Source organism: Hippichthys cyanospilos, chromosome 3 (assembly GCF_059441005.1).
Source record: "Hippichthys cyanospilos isolate Australia breed blue-spotted pipefish chromosome 3, RoL_Hcya_1.0, whole genome shotgun sequence".
NCBI lineage: Eukaryota > Metazoa > Chordata > Actinopteri > Syngnathiformes > Syngnathidae > Hippichthys > Hippichthys cyanospilos.
Window position 1 is genome coordinate 10,828,916 of NC_142371.1, and position 19,817 is coordinate 10,848,732.

The following is a 19,817-nucleotide window of genomic DNA, read 5'->3' on the forward strand; positions in this document are numbered from 1 at the left end:
CTAAAACTACACAACCCCAAAAACCCACAACAAAAAACAGATCATGACAACTTTGGAGCCCGTTGATTGGTGACGTCACTGGCGTGGCAAAGAGGGACTTTTGGGGACTGGCGGAGGTGACACAATGTCTTTTGGTGTACCGGAGTAGAGTAGTGCATGGCAGAGTAGTGCCGGGTAGAAAGACAGGGCTTTACTTCCCCAGTATGGAAGCCTGCCAGACCCACTAGATCACTGGTAAGAAGACTCACCGTCTGCCTCACCGCAATTCTGCCTGCCCCCAGTTGAACTCTCAGCCCCGACTTGTCTGCCTGTCTTCTGTCTCCTGAGCTTCCGGGTCCGAGACAGCTGCTGTTGTCCATATGCCCCTTGTTTCCACATTCAGTAAACCATTTCTTCACCCTTCTTACCTCTATCTCTGCATGCTCCTGGGTCCATCCCCTGATTTTTATACATTTTGTTGTTCCATAGAGCGTTATGGAACAGAACCAGCAGTAACTTGGCAAGCTGAAAGTACGACTGGTGTATGAGAATAAATGCTAAAAATTTGGCAACTTCAAGCTTGCAAAGGCTTCAAACTATTTTCTGAGAAGTGGTGACTGAGCTGGGTGTAGCAAAGGATCATCAGTTGCAACAAAGGTACAAACAGAGAGGAAGTAACAGAAAAACACAAAAATGAACATTTTGGAAAATGTATTTATCACTTCAAGGCTCAAGCTACTGTTATGAATTCGGTCTTTCAGCCACTTATCAGCGAACAGCAAGTTGTGCAAAAATTACTGAAACAATTGAACAGTGGGACATGTATGTTTAATGCATTCTAAGTTCACCTTGGAATTTTACACGAGTCGAATGAAGCCCCGAAAGTACAGAGCATATGCATTTCTTTATTATTAAATGATAGTAATAACGGATCAAATAATATCAAATTAACTTTAATCTTAGAAGATCTGAGTAGTTTACTGACAGTGATCTTTGTACAGTATGACTAAGGTAGTAGCGTGCAGTTACAATAAACAGAAAATAGTACACCAGTAGTGATGTGGTAAATTTTGCTGTCTTTCATGCATTCTGGTCAGTGCTCCAACATCAGCCACAGATGGTCTCCAGCTTGCGTTATTAAAAAAAAAAGCAAAGGTCACAAAGGACAACTGTATTAATTGTGCCAAACATATAATGTTAGTGACTGATTGTGGTGACCCTTAGAACAAGGTAAACTTCCCACAAGAACAATGGCAATATGAAATATAAATGATTTACTTTAAAATGAGAATGGATTCGTATTCAGAGGTTTTTGTCTGCCAATTTTGCAAATAAAGGCTGGCACGTGAAACTTGAATGTAAGAAAAAAAAAACAACTTCTGGGAAACCATTAAAATGATGTAATTCAGAAAAAAAGCTTGAAACCTACATCCAAAATAAAGTCTGTTGAGCTGTGGTAATTCACCTCATATGACGCCTTTTCTGTATGTGATCACTTCAGTTGAAATGCCCCCTGCACCAAAAAGAAAGAAATACCGTTGTGAATGGCCTGATCCTAAAATGATAGGGGGTCTCTCCACTGGGCCGCTTGCAACCACAGTCGCCGGTCAAACACAGGACCCAAAGTCCACAGGCCTGTCAACAGGCAGAGGGGCTTTAAAGTTTGGCACTGATATACAGCCTGGCAGAGATCACGGCAAAGAGCTTTTCTATTCATTGTGGAAGAGGGTTTACTTTCTTTTCATAAGAAGCTGAGCCAGAAAACATGGGATGGCCTTTTTGTTTGACCTCTTTGGCTGAAAGTCATGAATAGTGATAGCCATCTTAACCCCACTTTCCTCTCTCTTGCAGCGTATTCATGTTGCAATGGTGCGACACCATTTTTCACTGTTGTTGTTTTATTGATTGAGAGAAAATATTTGTTAAGATAACAAAGTTTTTATCGGGTATGATTATATATTTGTTTGTTTGCATTTAATATTACTGCCCTATTAACCTAGTAACAGCAATATATATATATATATATATATATAATATATATATATATATATATATATATATACAGTGGGCCCCCGGGTTACGAACTTAATCCGTTCAGCGGCTACGCTCGTATCTCGAATTACTCGTATAGCGGGCAATCCAAACCCATGTTAATTCGTGAGTGCGTGCAACGCGCGCAGAAGCCTTAGGTAAAATCATCACGCTGTATACATAAATTAATATTAAGTGACATAATCTACTGTACAGTTGCATTAAATAACAAATACAAAGGATAAATGACTTTTACCTTTGGAAAGACGTGACTTATGCTGAGATAAGCAGAGATGAGCAGAGATGAATGCTCTAAGTCAATACGGTAAATCAGATATGCTATTGGTCTTACAGTGTCAAAGTAACTTTTTCAGTCAGGGTTTTCTCTACTTCCTTCCATCCCAACCAGCTGTGCCATCAAGCTAGATAAAGGCGTTCGGCCAATAGCATATCGGCACTTCTGTGATTGACGTGTGACGCCGGCCAATAGCATCTCCGTGAGTGAGACCGGGTGACCTTAATCGACCAATAGCATATTGGCGTCTCCTTGACTGACTGATAATTATTTGCACTTTTTTTTTAAACGGTTGGAATGTATTGACATCTTATTGATTAAAACACATTTAAATCTGTGACGATTTTTTGTCCTGCAATCGGCACACTTAATTTCATGTCAACTGTTTTTCCCGTCGTGAATTGAGCACGGTGGAAGCGGAGAGGTGGTTGTGTGTGTTGCATTTACTAGGCAGCACACTTATGGCTTGTTCGAGCGTCAGTTCACCTTTGGTTACAACTCACAAAATTGCAACAATGACGCTGTCCCAATGCATATCGGGAGATCGCCGACTAACCTGACATGCAATCTTGTCTAGCAACCATTATATAGCGCTGTATCATCACTCGTAATAGGGTGCAGAGATTAACCTCTTGAGTTAATACGGCAACGCATATAGGCTATTGGTCTTACAGTGTTACAGTAACTCTTTCAGTCATGGTGCAAATCACGGAGATACTAAAACATCATCCTCTTATTTCTTCCTTTACCGCTGCTAGTAATTTTAGAAGCTATGTCTAACAGATAAAGTTTGCAAAGTCTTCAAAACATTCCGTTTTTCACTCATTTTGTCTACTTCCTTCCATCCTGTCCCATCAAGCTAGATAAAGGCGTTCGGCCAATAGCATATCGGCATTTCTGTGATTGACGTGTGACGCCGGCCAATAGCATCTCCGTGAGTGAGACCGGGTGACCTTAATCGACCAATAGCATATTGGCGTCTCCTTGACTGACTGATAATTATTCGCACTTTTTTTTTAAACGGTTGGAATGTATTGACAATTAATTAAAAAAAAACACACATTTAAACCAATGACAATTCTTTGTCCTGCAATCGGCACATTTAATTTCATGTCAGCTGTTTTTCCCTTTAGCTGTACAAACACTACACTTAAATGGTAATATATTTAGACACCGTGAGTGAGACAGTCAGTGTGAGATTGTAAGACCAATAGCGTTCACGTTACCGCCATAAGTTTCTATTAATGATTGTAGATGACGCAACTGCTGAATATGTTGACGCAGTTAGGCGAGAACATTTCTACATACTCAATGGCTGGTTTGACGGAATGCTCGCAAGACGAGAGATTTGCTCGTAAGCGGAGGACAAAATTCTCCCTGATCCACGCTCGTAAGGCGGAATGTTCGCAAATCAGGATGCTCGTAAGCAGGGGGCTGACTGTATATATATATATATATATATATATGCATGTGAAGTCCTAAAAATGAATGATGATTTAACTGTTCTAAAATTTTAGTAAGAGGCTTTGTATTACTGTTTTATAAAATAATCAAGTATTCAAGTGAGCTAAGTCTTGTACCTGAACTGTTATAAACAATTAGACAAAAGTTGAATATGTTGCATGTTGATTCTAGTTACTGTAAGAGAAGGATCTTTATTATCTGGTGTGATAATCCAAACCATGTGTCCACTTGGATAAAACTACATCCTAAAACGCATGTTGATTCAAAGTCCATCTGTTGTTAGGAAGAGGAAATAGTTGTTGCACATCTAAAGCCATGTCATATCACTTTTCACCTTTAGTTATTTTGAAGACGGTCGAAGACGGTCGTGAAGAAAGGTTTGGGTTATTTCAGGACAAAGACAAATATAACTGGTGTTTAGTTACATGGAACTGCAAACATCCACTTGAACAACTGTAAAGTACAAAAAAAAAAAAAAAATGAATTATATACTGTATATATAGAAGTGTTGAAAGAAAAGGATATATAGGTTTTGTGTTTCAGAACTGTACCCCAAACGATTCTTTCTTACACACTTAAGCATCTGCAGTGGTTGCCAATCCAAATGTTGTTTTTGAACAAAGTTAAAAAGAAAGGCAATGGAAGGCTAATACTGCAGAAACTAATACTGAAACGGACAATTAGAACACATTGGCTGTGTTTCTGAATCTGGATTCAGTTCAGCTGGTGATGTCAGGGCTCCTCGAATCGGAAAACCTACTGCAGCTGACCAAACAGGGAGCATTGAGCGCTGAGGTTTTCCCTCAAAAATCTACACAAGCACCATCTTCCTGACCTCTCTAACACTGCCACGTCTACTTCACGAGAACTCTGCACAAGCCAGAGTAGAGTTGCATCTCAATTACTCCTACTGATGCTTAAAATAAAACAAAAATTATTCTTCTGGCTGACTCAGTCTCACAATTTGCTTCATACATCTGTCCCAGATATGCGTTGTATGCCAATTTGGACAGCAAAGCTAGTGTGGGAGTCAGTAAAACTCAAACATCCTTTTGCTATCAAAAGAAACTTCCTAATGAATTCATGGCCAGTGGTGCCCCACGCAGGGCGGGGGCTACAGCCAACAGCCGCAGGAAACAATGAGTCATAAGGCTTTCCTTTCGTGATCCCACAACAGTATTTACAAACACACACTTGTGCCCTTGTATGCATAAAGCATCACAAGCACGGTGTTGGCATTTCAAGCCGTGCACTTTATGTTGTTCATGCAAACACGTAACACCAAACTTTTCTAAGCATAAACTCGGGAGCTTATCCACCCGTATTCACGACAGAAAATGTGCGCCAAGATGTGCTGTAAAGTGAAAACAGATGAGCTTTGACTCCGGTCAATCAAAAAAACTTTCTCAGAACACCCTCGTTGTTGAGTCCCGTGCTGTAGTGTCCTCTTTGTTTTATCAGCAGTGGCATGTGTGTCTAGACGCTGTGAAAACAGCTGGTGGGGGTAAGAGAGTGGATGTCCGGGAGGAATGACAGGTTCATCCCACAGTTATCACAGTTGGGATTAGAGGATGAAATTGGGAAAAGGAGTTAAATGACGGGAAAACACTTACAAGAGAAAAATTGGGACAAAGGGGAGGAATGTGGTTTTGGTCACTTTTTAATAATCACTCATTTATCATATTCCTTCTACTGTATCTGGCTGCCGAGCTCAGCAGCTCACAATCTTTAACTGGCCACTGACCAGGTAAGTATTTATAGTTCTTTTTGGCCCTGGTCTGGTGTGGTGGTTGCTGTTTATAGAAACAAAACCACCAGGACCCTGTTACCAACATAGAATAGAGAAAGCACAAGTAATGAATGCAGCGATGAATAAAAGCAGCTTTCTTCACATAGATTTCAACAACAATATTTATCTGCAGGAATGCAGTTGTTTGAAAAGAGTGCATGAACAGTACATTTGTTTTTATTATTAGAATAGAATAAAATGCCATTATAGACATTGTGTAGCTGGTATACATAAAAATATTCACTTAAAAGCAGCGCTTCTCAATTATATTTTGCCAAGCACCCCCAGGAAAGAGAAAACTTTGTGTTCCCCCACCTCGACGCGCTGACTATAAAAAAGAATAATATACATAAAAATGGTACACTTATACCAAAACCCGCATCCTTTTAACATTAACAAAAGAAAAAAAGCAGTGTAAATCAACTTTGACAACTGTTATTTTTTATAGCAATTTTTTGGGTTAAAGCTTGGTCTAAAACCGAAAAAAAATGACCAAGTGTATCAAAGTCCCTGAAACTAAAAATAAAACAAATGATGATTTATTTTTTTTTATTGAAATTACACTTCACATAACAAAAACAATAGTTGAGAAGCACTGCATTAAAGCAAGGTTCTCCCCTAAATTGACAAATATGTTGATCTAGGATTTATTGTTGAGTAAACTACTATCCGTGCTACATGAAAGAAACATTCATCCATCCATCCATTTTCTATAGCTGCACGTTAGGCCAAATGAAACCATTTGTCCAATGTCCATAGTTGGCAAATGCCCTGCATTTGCCTGGTGACCATTCCAGAGTGTCTAACGTTCCAGCTCATAGGCTCACGATGACCTCTAATTGGGGCCAGATGTATATAAAATGAATGGATACTTGCCTTGAGGTGACGTAAAGAATCAGAGGGAAAAGGAGCGAGAAGCAGAGGCAAAAGGAGTAAGTGGTAGCTGGATAGAAACTGTAACTGAAACCATCAAGAGGCACGGATGGACTTGCGCTTAATGAAATGTGTTTTCCAACGACCAACCCAGAGCGCTGTCAGATAAATGCTGTTTTTGAGTCGAATCTTCTTTGAACTGTAACGCTTTCATCCCTGCTACGCTCGCTATTACGTTAAATCAGCCTGGTAGTTTTCATCCAATCATGTTGACAGCAAAGCAGACAGACAGACGGGACCGCTGGCGAAAGCCTCCCTAGCTGAATGAAGATGTAGGAGTGAGGAATGACTTCAGTGCATTCATTCATGCCCAAATGCACATGAATGTACATTTGCTCATGCTTACTATCGTATGTATTTGATCTGCCAAACGTACAACCACCATGAAGTTGACTCCAGATGGACTGTTTCCAAAACAAATAGTGACCTCTCTAGTCCCCCCAAAAATATCCACTCATTTCCCCCGTTGGCACTCCATTCATTCATTGCTGGGCTCTCCCCCCCCCCCCCCCCCTAGGAACCACTTAGACAAACAGAGGAGGAGAGATGTGTTTCTGAGGGCATTGCCATCAGTCATCAACTTACAGATAACAGATCTTTCTATCATCCCATAAGGGGTCTCAGGATCTGCGTCAGTGTCAATTATCCTAATTATACACCCATTTGGAGTCTCTTCACCAATACTATCTGATTATTGGGTCAAGTTCTGCAAGTTTTGTGGTTACCAAATTGATGTAAGAGCGCATTTCATATCATCATATTTTTTCTTTTGATGGCAATACACAATCTACATGCTTGTGTTATACTGCTGTATGCATGAATAAGCTAGCTCACAGTGTGTGTGTGTGTGTGTTTGTGTGTGTATATATATATATATATATATATATATATACACACACATATATATGTATATATATATATATATATATATATATGTGTGTATATATATATATATATATATATATATATATATATATATATATATATACACACACACATATATACACATCTCTCTCTCTCTCTCTCTCTCTCTCTCTCTCTCTATATATATATATATATATATATATATATATATATATATATATATATATATATATATATATATATACACACACACACATATATACACAGCTATACATATATAAATATATATACACACACACAATGAACCCCCACACCCCCGCTGTACGAAATTAATCCTTTTTGGGGTTGGGATCGTAAGGCAAAATCGTCGTATGGCGGGCAATAGAAACCAATGGTAATTAGCTAATGCATGTAAAACCCCAAGGTAAAAAACATCAAAATTGTATTTACATATTAGAAATGAAATACGGTTACAAAATAGTATAGCAAGTGCTACTTAAATATAATATACATTTATACATCTAAATAACATCACCAATAAAAACCAAATGATTTATTTCTCTTTGAGTGATAGGTATAGGTGGGCGGGGTAGGGTTGAGGAGATAATTGGGAACTTATTTAAGGACAGGTGTGTTGGCAGCACGGAGATGCGTGACGGGGAGATCATACGTTTTTTACCGCAACACCGCAAACAACGCAACAATGCCAACACCACCAACAATGCAAAGAACGCAAGGAAAACGCCACACCACGTCGCCAAACAATTTAAGCGCTCAATGCTATGCATAACTAATAAATAACTGGAAACATCACAAGCATAAGATCTGGATTGGAGCACATTATTTGCACATCATTTACTCACCATTTCCTTGCTGCACGTAAAAAACATCTCCCATCCCACACCCACCTGAGCGGCTAAAATTGGTCACTGGATTAGTCGCTACATGTAGTATGTAACATCAATCAACTATGCACCAAAATAGTATTAAACTATTAAAATACTGAAAATACAAATGATTGTAGCTATGGAATGGTGGACCTGCAAGTGTGTCCCAGGCCCGAGCACTACAAATGAATAGTGTGAATGACCAAAATAATAAATAAATGTAAAGGATCACTACTCTTTGGTATTGCTATGATGCCAACTTTAGTATCAATTCTATAAATACCTGTACTTTGATTGATCACATCCCGACATTTAAGTACGACAATCAAGTACTGATACTTGATAATGGCATTTCATCTCGAAATTGTGACTACACTGTTTCAATATCAATTACCTAATTTTTGAAAACACCATCTCTTTATCAACATGGTGCAGGTTTCTCTTAAATATATATATATTTTTTTTACAGTAACAAATGAACATCTTGCCTCACATTTCACCTCAATGCATCCAGTAACCCAAGTCATTACAGTCCTGTGCAGCCTCAGTCTGAACATTTCGGGTGGTCTATGACACGAATACATAAATACTGTAAGAAATAAAGAAAATCTTTGGAAATGCAAGTAGAAAAATGTGTCTGTCTCCCTTGGAGCTGCGCAGCGTAGGCTGGAGCAAGATGGAGCTAAAGAAGGTTGGTGCTTGCCAGAAGGCCAGTGGCGCAACACAACGGGCAGTCGCCTGCTTCTGCAGCAGCTAACAAAGTATTGCCATCTGTGTTTACTTTAAAGTATCGTCACACTGCTGAATAGCTGTGAGGGTTTCGCTCCATGCAGCACATATTTCAGAACAGTGAACAACGATCGGTTTGGGAGTTAGGATGACTAGTAATTCTACGCATTTGAATTCATCCACCAAACACAAAAGAAAATGCCAGCAAAGACATCGCAATACAAGATTTTACCTTACCCCATGGCTTCCTTGTATCGCGGACAGGCAACTGCATGCGTGCTTGACTTGTTAATCCTTGTGTGTCTGAAGTGCTGATTTACTTGACTGGGAGGAGTTGTGTGTTCATTTAGAAAATGTGTGAAAAATGTTAGATTTTCGCCATGGAGACCGTACCATGCAGCGATTGTGTCCATCATCATGTGTCGGTACCAATGGACTTCCAGCTTCTGGCTGTCGCCTCTTTGTTTATGTCTGCGGAGGCCCTCGTTAACTAACGGGTGTTGATGTATTTGCCCAACTTTTGTAAAGTCCGTGCGATTGTGGACTGAAACCAATGGCGAATTGTATTTGTATTATATTCACTCGCTCTCTCACTTCCTTGGCATAAGCTTCCAAAATATGGTCCCTCTGAGACAATGCAGTGTGCATGCTTTATTGATGTAACACCAGTTCTTAATTCTACACTCACCTATGCGGCTTTAAGGGAACAAATACAAAACAAAAAAAGTCAGTGAGTGAGGAAATGTTATAAGTCATTTTGTAAGGATCAGTGTTTATAAAACACAAACTGTACGTAAATGATTTAGTGACTAATTACATATTAAAGCAGAAGTGCCCTATGCTAGTCCTATGCTACCACTTTTTTATGTTTTACCCCGCAGCGACACACCTGATTCCAAATATTAGCTCATCCGCAAACGTTTTAGAAGCCTGACCATGATTATTATGATTATATATTATATATGATTATTTTGGAATGTGCCCCACGTGGTGTAAACCTATTATCAGGTGCGGATTGGCTGAGAGGGACGTAAAAAGATTGCTGGCAGTTGTGAATTAACACCTGCTTGTGATAGATGGCATCATCCTTTTAAACTGATCGTTCCCACACATGTGGCAAGTGAAATCTGGCAGGTGCGTTCAAGAAACAGCTATTGTTCTATATCCATGACCCAACTCAAAAAGTGATTTCAATGATAGAACGGCCATACAAGAGCACCTTGCTTGCAGGCTTACTTAATATACATCTACACGCAATGTCATTGGTGACAACATGAAGCAAACCTTTCGGCCAGAGCATGCAAAACGAAGGGGAAAAAAAACGAGGATGATGAAAACGACAAAGATGGTGGTAAGTTTTGTACCTGTATCTGATTTTTACTGAAGAAAAGTTTTGATTCTGTTTGTTCCAGTTTCACCAAGTATGAACTATCTTATGTACGTAGATAGTCGCATATTGCTTATATTATGTAGCAAATCTGCTGATGAAACAAAATAATATATAAATTATAATTTAACTGTCATTATTCAAGGAAATATCGATCCAATTATTTATGGTCATACATAGTGATGTGTATGAGAATTACAGATTGGTTGTCATTTTCTGACGTAAACTGACAGAGCGCTTTTTACATTAGGAATGCCCCCTCACGTAAGGTGAGGTTCCACTAAAGAGCAGAATGCTTTTACACCAGTTTCCAACTCGCCTATTTGCTCCCATAAAACTGCCTTTTGTGAGTTTTCATCAGTCAAGGAACTCAACATTAAACAATGAAGCTAATTTGCATACAGGACAGCAATCTCACTCTTAAATTTAAGCTTATTAGCTCATTTAATCACACGCAGAGTGCACTCAAAGCATTCTGCCTAGCTGCACAGTTAGAAATGCATTTACTGGAACAATTTGCACATGCTTTTTAAATTAGACGGTATTTGTTTGCTCCATTTTTACCCGTTTGTCCCTTGCAAAATCTGTGCAATTATTTTTTTTTTTTGAACGAATGAATCTGACCCTGGGTGCATATTTTAATGTGCACACCTACTGTATTAGGGAAAGTTGAGTCCCATGAATTCTGGTGTTCCTAATGTTTCTTCAAGGAAAAATGGTTAGGACAAAATGATAGAATGGACATTCCAGATGTGGTTTGAATCCCCATCTTACACTTTATGCTTGTATTTTTTCATTGTGTCCAGCAGGATGCACCTTCACCTTCCCATCAAATCTTAGCTGAAGCTCAAACAGCTTTCTCATATACATGGCCCCTGTAATGCAAATATGTTTGCATCACTAACATTGTGTCTGCCAACCATATTATCTGGGCATTGGAATAAAACAGATAAAATCATCTGTGAGTACATCGACATGTAAACAATTCAGCTTCTCATAAAATATACTAATGTTGACAAACATATACAGTATGTTGAGCATTTTCCCCAAAATAAATTTCACTCCAAATGAGTTAATTAAAACAGTCCTACTCTGCTCAAATGTTAATGTTTTCTGCACATAGCAGAGACCAGATTTTTAGGCTCACTTCTAGGACCAATGAGAATTTGCGCTTTGGGCGGTCACAGAAAACCTCATTGATGACATCCAGCATAAATTAGAGCTTTCTTCGGGGCCTCAACTATTACCAGATGACTTGGTGACAATATTCTGGGCTGTTAATTCAGAAGCAGCAAGATCTTCTGGTCTTTTTTATGTTTTGTCACTGATTCACAAAGTATTTTCAGTTAATACACTGACAAGTAAAATGTCAATGTCTTGTAATTTCCAAGTATTTCTATTCTAAAGGCAATAAACAATTGGCAGTTACCTTTGAACAGAATCCTTTCTAACAGATGCTACTAGTTATACACCAATAATAAAAACTTCCTGTAAATCTGCTGCATTTTATGTAGAGAAGGGGTTGCAATATATAATCAAACAGCAGCACTTCCGTTCACCTCAACCAATCCTGTAAGTGCATCTGTTATTAAAGAGCAAGCAACTTAGGATCCTGTAATTATCCTGTCACTGTCGTGAGTCATGACATCTTGGCCACACTGGCCAATATGAAGCTGTTTTAGCACTCCAAACTGTATTCAAAATCTCATCACGAGCAAACATGATATAGCTGGGCTGACTAAATCAGAAAGTGTCAACTTGTGAATGTACAGACAAGTTTGTTGGTGCAATAGCCTTGAAATGCGAGACGCTGTTGACATAGGGAGGGCAGCCTTGAGAGGGTGGAGGTAAAGGCCGTGGAGCACTCAGTAAATGCTGCTGAGACTTTTAAGGTGGCCTTTTCATCTCTCGCAGTCCAGGTCCCTTAGGAGCCTGAGTGCTCCTGGGAAAGTGTCTAAGTCTCACATGGAATCCTTAACTCACTGAACCTTTGCATCTCAAAACTGACTTACTAAATACTGTACCAATAGGGCTCCAGCATTCAGATGCTCTGTCAAGGTGATAACTAATCGGACATATTTGTCCATGGAAATGTCTCCAATTGACTAGTGTGTAGTTAGAGCTACCTATCCAGCCAGCCATTTTCTAACATTTTTATGGAAACAAGTTCATAGTCCAGTTGAATGTGGGGGAAATGTGGGTGATTGCGCCCTGAATTGGCCACATAGTTATTCACATGGTCTAGAGCAGGGGTGGCCAAGTCCAGTTCTTGAGAGCAACAATTCTGATTTTTTCACTTGCCCTTCAACCAACATACCTGCCTAGAGAAAACTATTTACATGAACTCTCACACTAAAGACACTGAAGGAGAATCAATCCCATGCTGGGCTGCAAAAAAACTCAAGTGTACCATTACACTACCACTGATGACCCTTTTTCTAATAATCACTTATTGAATGAATTAATGAATTACTGTATATGGTCTAGTAGTCAAAAACCTATGGCGTGTAATACCGAAACTAATACTGCGTTAAATCTTTGCATCTGTATCTCTTGAGAGGCCAAGACCACCACTATACTACTTTAAAAGAAAAGAAGTATTGAGAAAAAGAAGTGAGAGATTTAGGTGAGATGCTTGAGTAAGTCTTCATGGCATAGCTAGCACAGCACAGTGTCTGTCTGAAAAAAAGACTAATGGCTTCTCTGTTGTTCTCCTATAAATGAAGACTGTCTTACAAAAACAAAAACTTGAGCTGAGGAGCTGTGCTATTTGGATGAAGTCTTTGTGCAGAGAGTTGACATCATAATCAAATCATATTGCTGATATCTACAATTCCACCAGTCCCTGTTACTACATATAACATGCTGATGTTTTGTTTTAAGTTGTGCCTGATTTGTTGTACTTTCTTTATAATTTGGGCAGTGGTTATTGGAGCGTAAGGAAAATGTGCTTTCTTCCTAGTAGACACACCCCACCTCTTAAGAGGAACGTCTGACCCCCAGCGAGCAGTTGACAATCTGAAACACCTGGCTACACCTGGGACAAACCACACAAACATACTCATATGGAAACATATTCAAAGATTTTCGAGCGAGTTTTCCGGGCGAGTTGCGGGTTTTCAAGTATCATTCCCCTACATCAAGTCAAAACAGACAAACAGCTAGAGTTATTGCCACTGGCAGTAAGTACCGGTAATAGGAAATGTGGCCTCCACCAAGGCAGCCTTTGTTATTGATTGTGTTAATTTTTTTTTAATATTGGCCAAGGTTTGGAGGACGTTCACTTTTGTGCCCTGATGATATCATATCTACCATATGCCTATGATATGGACGATATCCCGACGCACTCCCAATTTGAAGCAATGGTGCTCAATGGGGAACATGTCATTATCTCCCAATGGACTGCATGAGAAAAGTTAGTGACTGAAACTGGAAGGTAAGTATTTCAGAGTTTTCTCACGAATGAGAGAAACTTTGGCACCACTGGCCCAAACAGGCCTGAAATAGGTTAAGGTTCTATGAATAAGGTGACAAAAAAAGTCACGTCTGTAAATTCTATATACAAAAATATTATGTATATAAATAGAATATTGCCTTAAATTTGTAATTTTATTTTATTTAATGGACAGCGTGCAGTGAAAATATGGAAAATATGGCTGCACCAGATTTAGCGAGTCGCTAATTTCCATCCATAGTCCATACATAAAACCAATAGACACAATACAAAACAACTATGACGGACAGAACTTCCATCACAAACACATCTTATAAATCATATACAAATTGTATATTGTAATTTGTATCATAATCAAACAATAAATAAGTCTTTACTGCATTAACTCAAATGTTTATCAACCTTTCACCACAAATATGAAATCACTATAACGAAGTCTACAAATACAGGGGAATTTCACAGGTCTAGAGCAAAACAATCAATTCCCAAATTTCTTGTCCTATAGGCCCTGCTATCATGTCCAGTGCGAGTCTCGCGCAAATTGGAGTCTAATTGGTGTTTTCCTAGACATTGTACAGGTAGAATTGAGCTCTATCAATTGCAGTGACTACAATTCTAAACATACAGTCCTTGGCAGCGCACCATTACTTTACGTTGGGTGCAGTCAAGTTTAATTTCTGTTACGAAATTGTTGGTGGCACAGCCTCCAGATGTAGACTAGACCATTGGACCACCCAGACAGCGGCATTCTCAAACAAGACAAACAACTTGCCTCAGCACAAAATCAATATGTGCCAGTTTTTATATCGAGTGCACTGACGCCTATCTGCAAAAGCAGGGCCCCTCATGTTCCAGTCAGTCGTTTTTCTATTGCAGATTTGGTAAGCCGGTATATTTGCTGTATGCGTTTGTCTGTAGTTTTTTTGCATGCAGGCCATGTGGAAAGGAAAATTCAGTTCTGGTGAAAGGATCTGAGATTAATAGTTGATGAATGCTGCAGCCAAACCAAAGTCACAAAAATGAGAGTCTAATGACTTCCAGTTGCTGCAATTGGTTATCAGGGTTTGCAGTATTTAACATACCATCACATATTCAGTGTTCAATCAGATACACAGGTTTTTCCTATTTGTTAAGACGGTCTACATTCCAGTCTTACCTTTGAAAAGGTCATTGTAGCATGACCCGGCCAGTTGATATTACTTTTTTTTTGCTTATTTTTGCTATCTCTCTGCGGTTTTGATACATAGGCCATATTCAGCTCAAAGGCAGAGTACCAGAGTAAGAAAGAGGCCACATTTAAAGTTCAAATATTCCGATTTATTTCTTGGGTCACAATGTATCTGTTCTGGTTTTGATTTTTGCAAACTTTTGCTGGATAGAAAATCTGGCAATGTCCTTCTGTTGAGCAACGCATTTTTGTCACAAATTGAAACTGTTACGGAGGCTCAAAAGGAGCTGTCCCAGTTCCTGCACTCTTTTGTGAAGGATGCACTGGTTATGGTCACCTATAGTACAGAGTCAGTAAATAGGCATCTGTAGGTAAGAGACATCCAACGCTTAGTCCAGCTTCTAAGGGGAAACAGCACCCCTGTTTGGGTGCTATAACAGTTTTTAAAGAGGATGTTGTTGTTTTTTCAAAGCAGCAGCAGGCGAAACCAGCGTCAGGTCTGGTGTAGTGAAGGCTGGGATCTACACAGATGCCTCATTAATGTGTGATCAAGCAGAGAGACAGAGGACGACTGTGGAGCGTGGCCAGCACTCTCGTCTTCACCACAGAGAACCCTTTCTACACCACGCTCTCCACTTCATCTCTTTATTGCATGGCAAGCACGCACAAAACACATTTATTATATGCAGCTCCCCGTCTTGAGAGGGAGGTGGTACAGTTAACCAAAGAGCAATGTGAAGGAATGGACACATGCATGCATTGCCCAGTGCGCACATATAATGTGTGTGCAGAGATTAAAAGGAAATCAAAGCCTGTCAATGTGAGGACAGGCTGCTTTCAACACCGCTTCTCTCAGCATCAATTAGCAGGTTGTGCTGTGACTGGCTCCTGTTAGAGGTGAAGTGGACTTGACCTGGGGGAGGTAAACACACCTCATCCCCAGGGCTCCCTGAAATCAGATGGAGGGCAACAATGTACCACTGCCTGAGCCACAGAGGTCCGCCTGTGCCTGGCCACTAAGATGCTTTAGTAGTCATTTCCGACCTTCTACTCCAATTTCCTTGGCCTGGTTCAAGTGCAACACTGACAGAGGAGGCTTCACCTGGCTGCAAAGGAACCTTTTTTTAACCCATTACTCAAAGCTGTTTGTCATTGCAGATGAGGAGGTTTCCATTTGATATAGACACTTCCCAACAAGCGCAAATATAAACTTTATAGCGGTATAAAACCTCAGCATGAAATGATTTACAAAAAATAATGAACAAAAGGACAAGTACTAAAATATGATTCACAAGCAACACAAAAACAACCCAAACTGTGAGCAAAGTGGGATGACAACTTTTTAAGTGGGACTAAAAAGCATACAATATGGATGTTGTAACATTCACAAAATTACACAAAGGAAGACTGAGCCAGTGAGGTAAAAGAAAGTCTCATTTTTGTTTTCCACAAAAGCCTCAATGCACCCACCATGAGTTCAGGTCATAAAAGTCTTCCATTAACCGAAACAAAACAGCATGAAACACCCAAAGTGGTAAATCAAGCAGCCTTCAACATGAATGAGGTCAAGCTGGAGCCCTGTTTAACAGCATTCTTGCACAGTGGGTATATTCATGGACATGGGAGTGTAAATTGAGATGTAAACAAACAGTTTAGAGATCCAGAGGCTAGGAATATCCAGTTTGACCTCCACTCCAAACATTTATACTTATAGTTTTAAGGCAAAAACCAAATAAAATCACTTACATATATATATATATATATATATATATATATATATATATATATATATATATATATATATATATATATATATATATATATATATATATCCAGGTAAAAGCCCCAATTAAAAAAATAAATGAAGCAATGACTTCTGTCTGGTCTCTCACAAAGGAGGCAACCACGACCATCAAGGAGGACATAATTAAAACATTGTGAGAACAAAGGACGACTGGCAGGGGATAGATTGACTGAAAAAAAAAAAATCTCCAGAATTAGCTAATTGATTCTAATTAGGTGAGGGAATTAAATACAACTCATAATAATATGTATCATTTTATGATAATAGCATAATAATAAGAGCATAAGGGGGGTTTTTCATCCCTGTTCTTCCCGAGTCCTGTGATTGAGTCTTTTTGTAGTTTTTAAGTTATTTGGAGTTGTTTTGTTGTTACTTTGGATTTAATTTTTGATCCTGTTTGTTTCATCTCCTTCACCTGACTCAATTATATTGTTTGCTTCTTTTTTGCAAATGCTTCCCTGCATTTGGTTATGCATCCTCCACACCCACCCACTAACTTGACAGTCCTAATGTATTACTAGCCACAACATGAGCCAGCGGCTCAACTCACTCATGACATTGCATGCACGCAACTTCAAGACTAGACAATTAGCACAAAGGGTTCATTGGCAACAGTTGGTGGTTTCAGAATTGGAAGTCCTGGACTTTAAACAGGACTCTAAATAATGATTGACCAAAGCTGCTCTGAGCTACAATGATCAAGATTTTATCACCAGTGCTTAATTTGTAAATCTAAAAAACTGATAGAACATCACATGCGTGGAGAAATTACATGAATATCTAAAAAAAGAAAAGAAAAGTGCTTTACATAACATAAACCGGTTCGAAGAAAGCAGACAAAATTGAAACAGTTAACTTTTAGTGGTCAGTCAGTCAGGACCATGGACAGAAATTTCATCACGCTAAACTGGACTGATGACCTCTGAGGCCCTCATTGCGTATACATCCACAGAGAATACACGAGAAGAGCTATTGTTCATTTTGTGTTTGTTGCAAACAAAGCAACAGGTTAAGTGAGTCTGCTTAGGTGGAACCCAACAAAGAAGCCTTTTCACAACAATGAGAGCATACACAACACCCCCCTTCTTAACTCATAAATTGGCTCAGCATTAGTCTGTGTGACTAAGCACTCTTCTTGTCTGATTCTTAATTTTACTCTCTGAAAACATCAGCATCATAACATGTTTAACCCATTGTCCTGCGACTCCCTCGTATATGGTTAAAGGGTGACAGAGTGGCTGGCTGATGTTCTTCAGTCGCTGTAGTCCCACAAGCGGTAACAGAATGCACATTCCTCCCACTCATTCCACACACTGACTTCCTGACTCGCACCAACCTTCAAGCTATCCCTTTGCCCTTTCCTCTCAATTGCCTCTTTGTTCCATTGAGCTTTCATTTTTGAAAACAACATGGACACCCCATCAATGCAACAGAAACAAACGTTAAAATAGAGCAATATTTGGCTTGGTTTCCTCTATTGACAAATAGCACTTCAAATCATTTTGGGAAGTGCGTTGCTTCACCATTACTTTAATAGAGAATGTTTATGACTATTGCAGAGGCAATGGTGACTCCATCTTACGCCACAGTGGGATGTATAAATATTTGTGTTTGCCTGTCATTTGTAATGTTAACTATCAACACTGTTGGGTAAATGTTACATGACAGGGTGGCAATGACACTGTATGTGCCAAAGTCAGGGCTCTTTACAGCTAAATATAACTCACCGCTGATACTTAACCCTCCGGTCAATGCTGCGTTCAACTGCTTCTCCAGGTTTGTGTACACTGGATGCTTAGATCAAAATAATTCTTACATATAATGGATATATCTCAATAACCTTTTTAAAGCATAGCCAATTTTGTTGAATATTCACGTTTATATATTATGCTGCTTTGATATCACAGTACAAAAAGCACAGGAACATTCAAATCTAGCTTTCAGCTAGCTACTTTCAAATAGGGAAATCAAACTGCAAAGGAAGCCATGAAAGGTGTCAATGCCTGGTTCACTTTAGCTTTTTTTTTAATTTTTAAATGAATTGTAATGATTTAAGATTTTAATACGGTCTTGGTTCAGTTAACAACAGCTTCGTCGTAGTAATTTCGCAATTGCCCTACTACACTCAAAGGCATCACCCACCGCTCCGAGCTCGTGGTACAGTACATAGAAATTCGTTCAAACTCTTTCCCACACTTACTTTATTGAGGTGGGGGTTTCTGGTAACTTCATAGCCCCTTTTCTTTGTGTACACGAGGGCTCTTCTGTTGTCGTCTGACCTGTGCATCTCCGCGTCGCCGAATTCTTTCCTAGCCAGCTCGTGTGCCATGTTGTTGTCTCTAAATAGAAACAACTGCTGCGAACGCAACAAGTGAATACAACGCGCAGGTCAAAGCGAGCCGCGACCACACGTCAGCCGCAGCAGGCTCACCACTGCACTTCTTATCAACAAGCGCTTTATTGTCATCACTCGAGCCTTCGTTAGCAACGTGTCGTTGTTTTGAAGTGCCTAAACAATAAGTTTTTTTTTCTACCGTTGGCACGTTTTCTTTCAAGTGAGTTTAAAATACCAAAATGGAATATTGTATCCTTAACTGCTTATACTAAGGTACTGTAAGTCACATGAAACTACAAATGACATATTTACTTATTTCAAGTTAATGAAATTATCATTGCAAATGGCAATACAACTGCTGCCCGTCATATAACAGAATAATGAAAAGATGGTCTGTGAATGTCACCTTGGAGTTGTATTTCACAAGACACTGAGTTCATTATTTTGTTAAAAAAAATTGGGATATCATCATTTAATTCATACTTTTTGTCATGCTTTTTAGGTTGTGTGCAGTGAGATGTCTTTTAATGTTAAACGTGTGCCTTGGACTCATTAAAAGTGAAAAAACATTGTTCTGAGTTAAAGACTATTATTCATAAAATGTTTGTCTCTTTTTGTTTTGTGATAGGTTGACAAACAGAATATAGCAGATACCAACAGACAGACAGACAATGGGGCCACAGTTATATAATGAATAT

General features: G+C 39.2%; 1 protein-coding gene across 1 annotated transcript in view; it reads right to left on the bottom strand.

The window, feature by feature from the left end:
- The window catches only part of me1 (malic enzyme 1, NADP(+)-dependent, cytosolic), a 79,695-nt gene extending 60,452 nt beyond the window's left edge, over positions 1–19,243 (bottom strand). The window contains exon 1 of the mRNA XM_088411528.1: positions 18,985–19,243. Coding sequence (XP_088267654.1) covers positions 18,985–19,113 — 129 coding nt within the window. The 5' untranslated portion in view covers positions 19,114–19,243. The remainder of the gene's footprint in view (positions 1–18,984) is intronic.
- Positions 19,244–19,817: the final 574 nt, after the last annotated feature.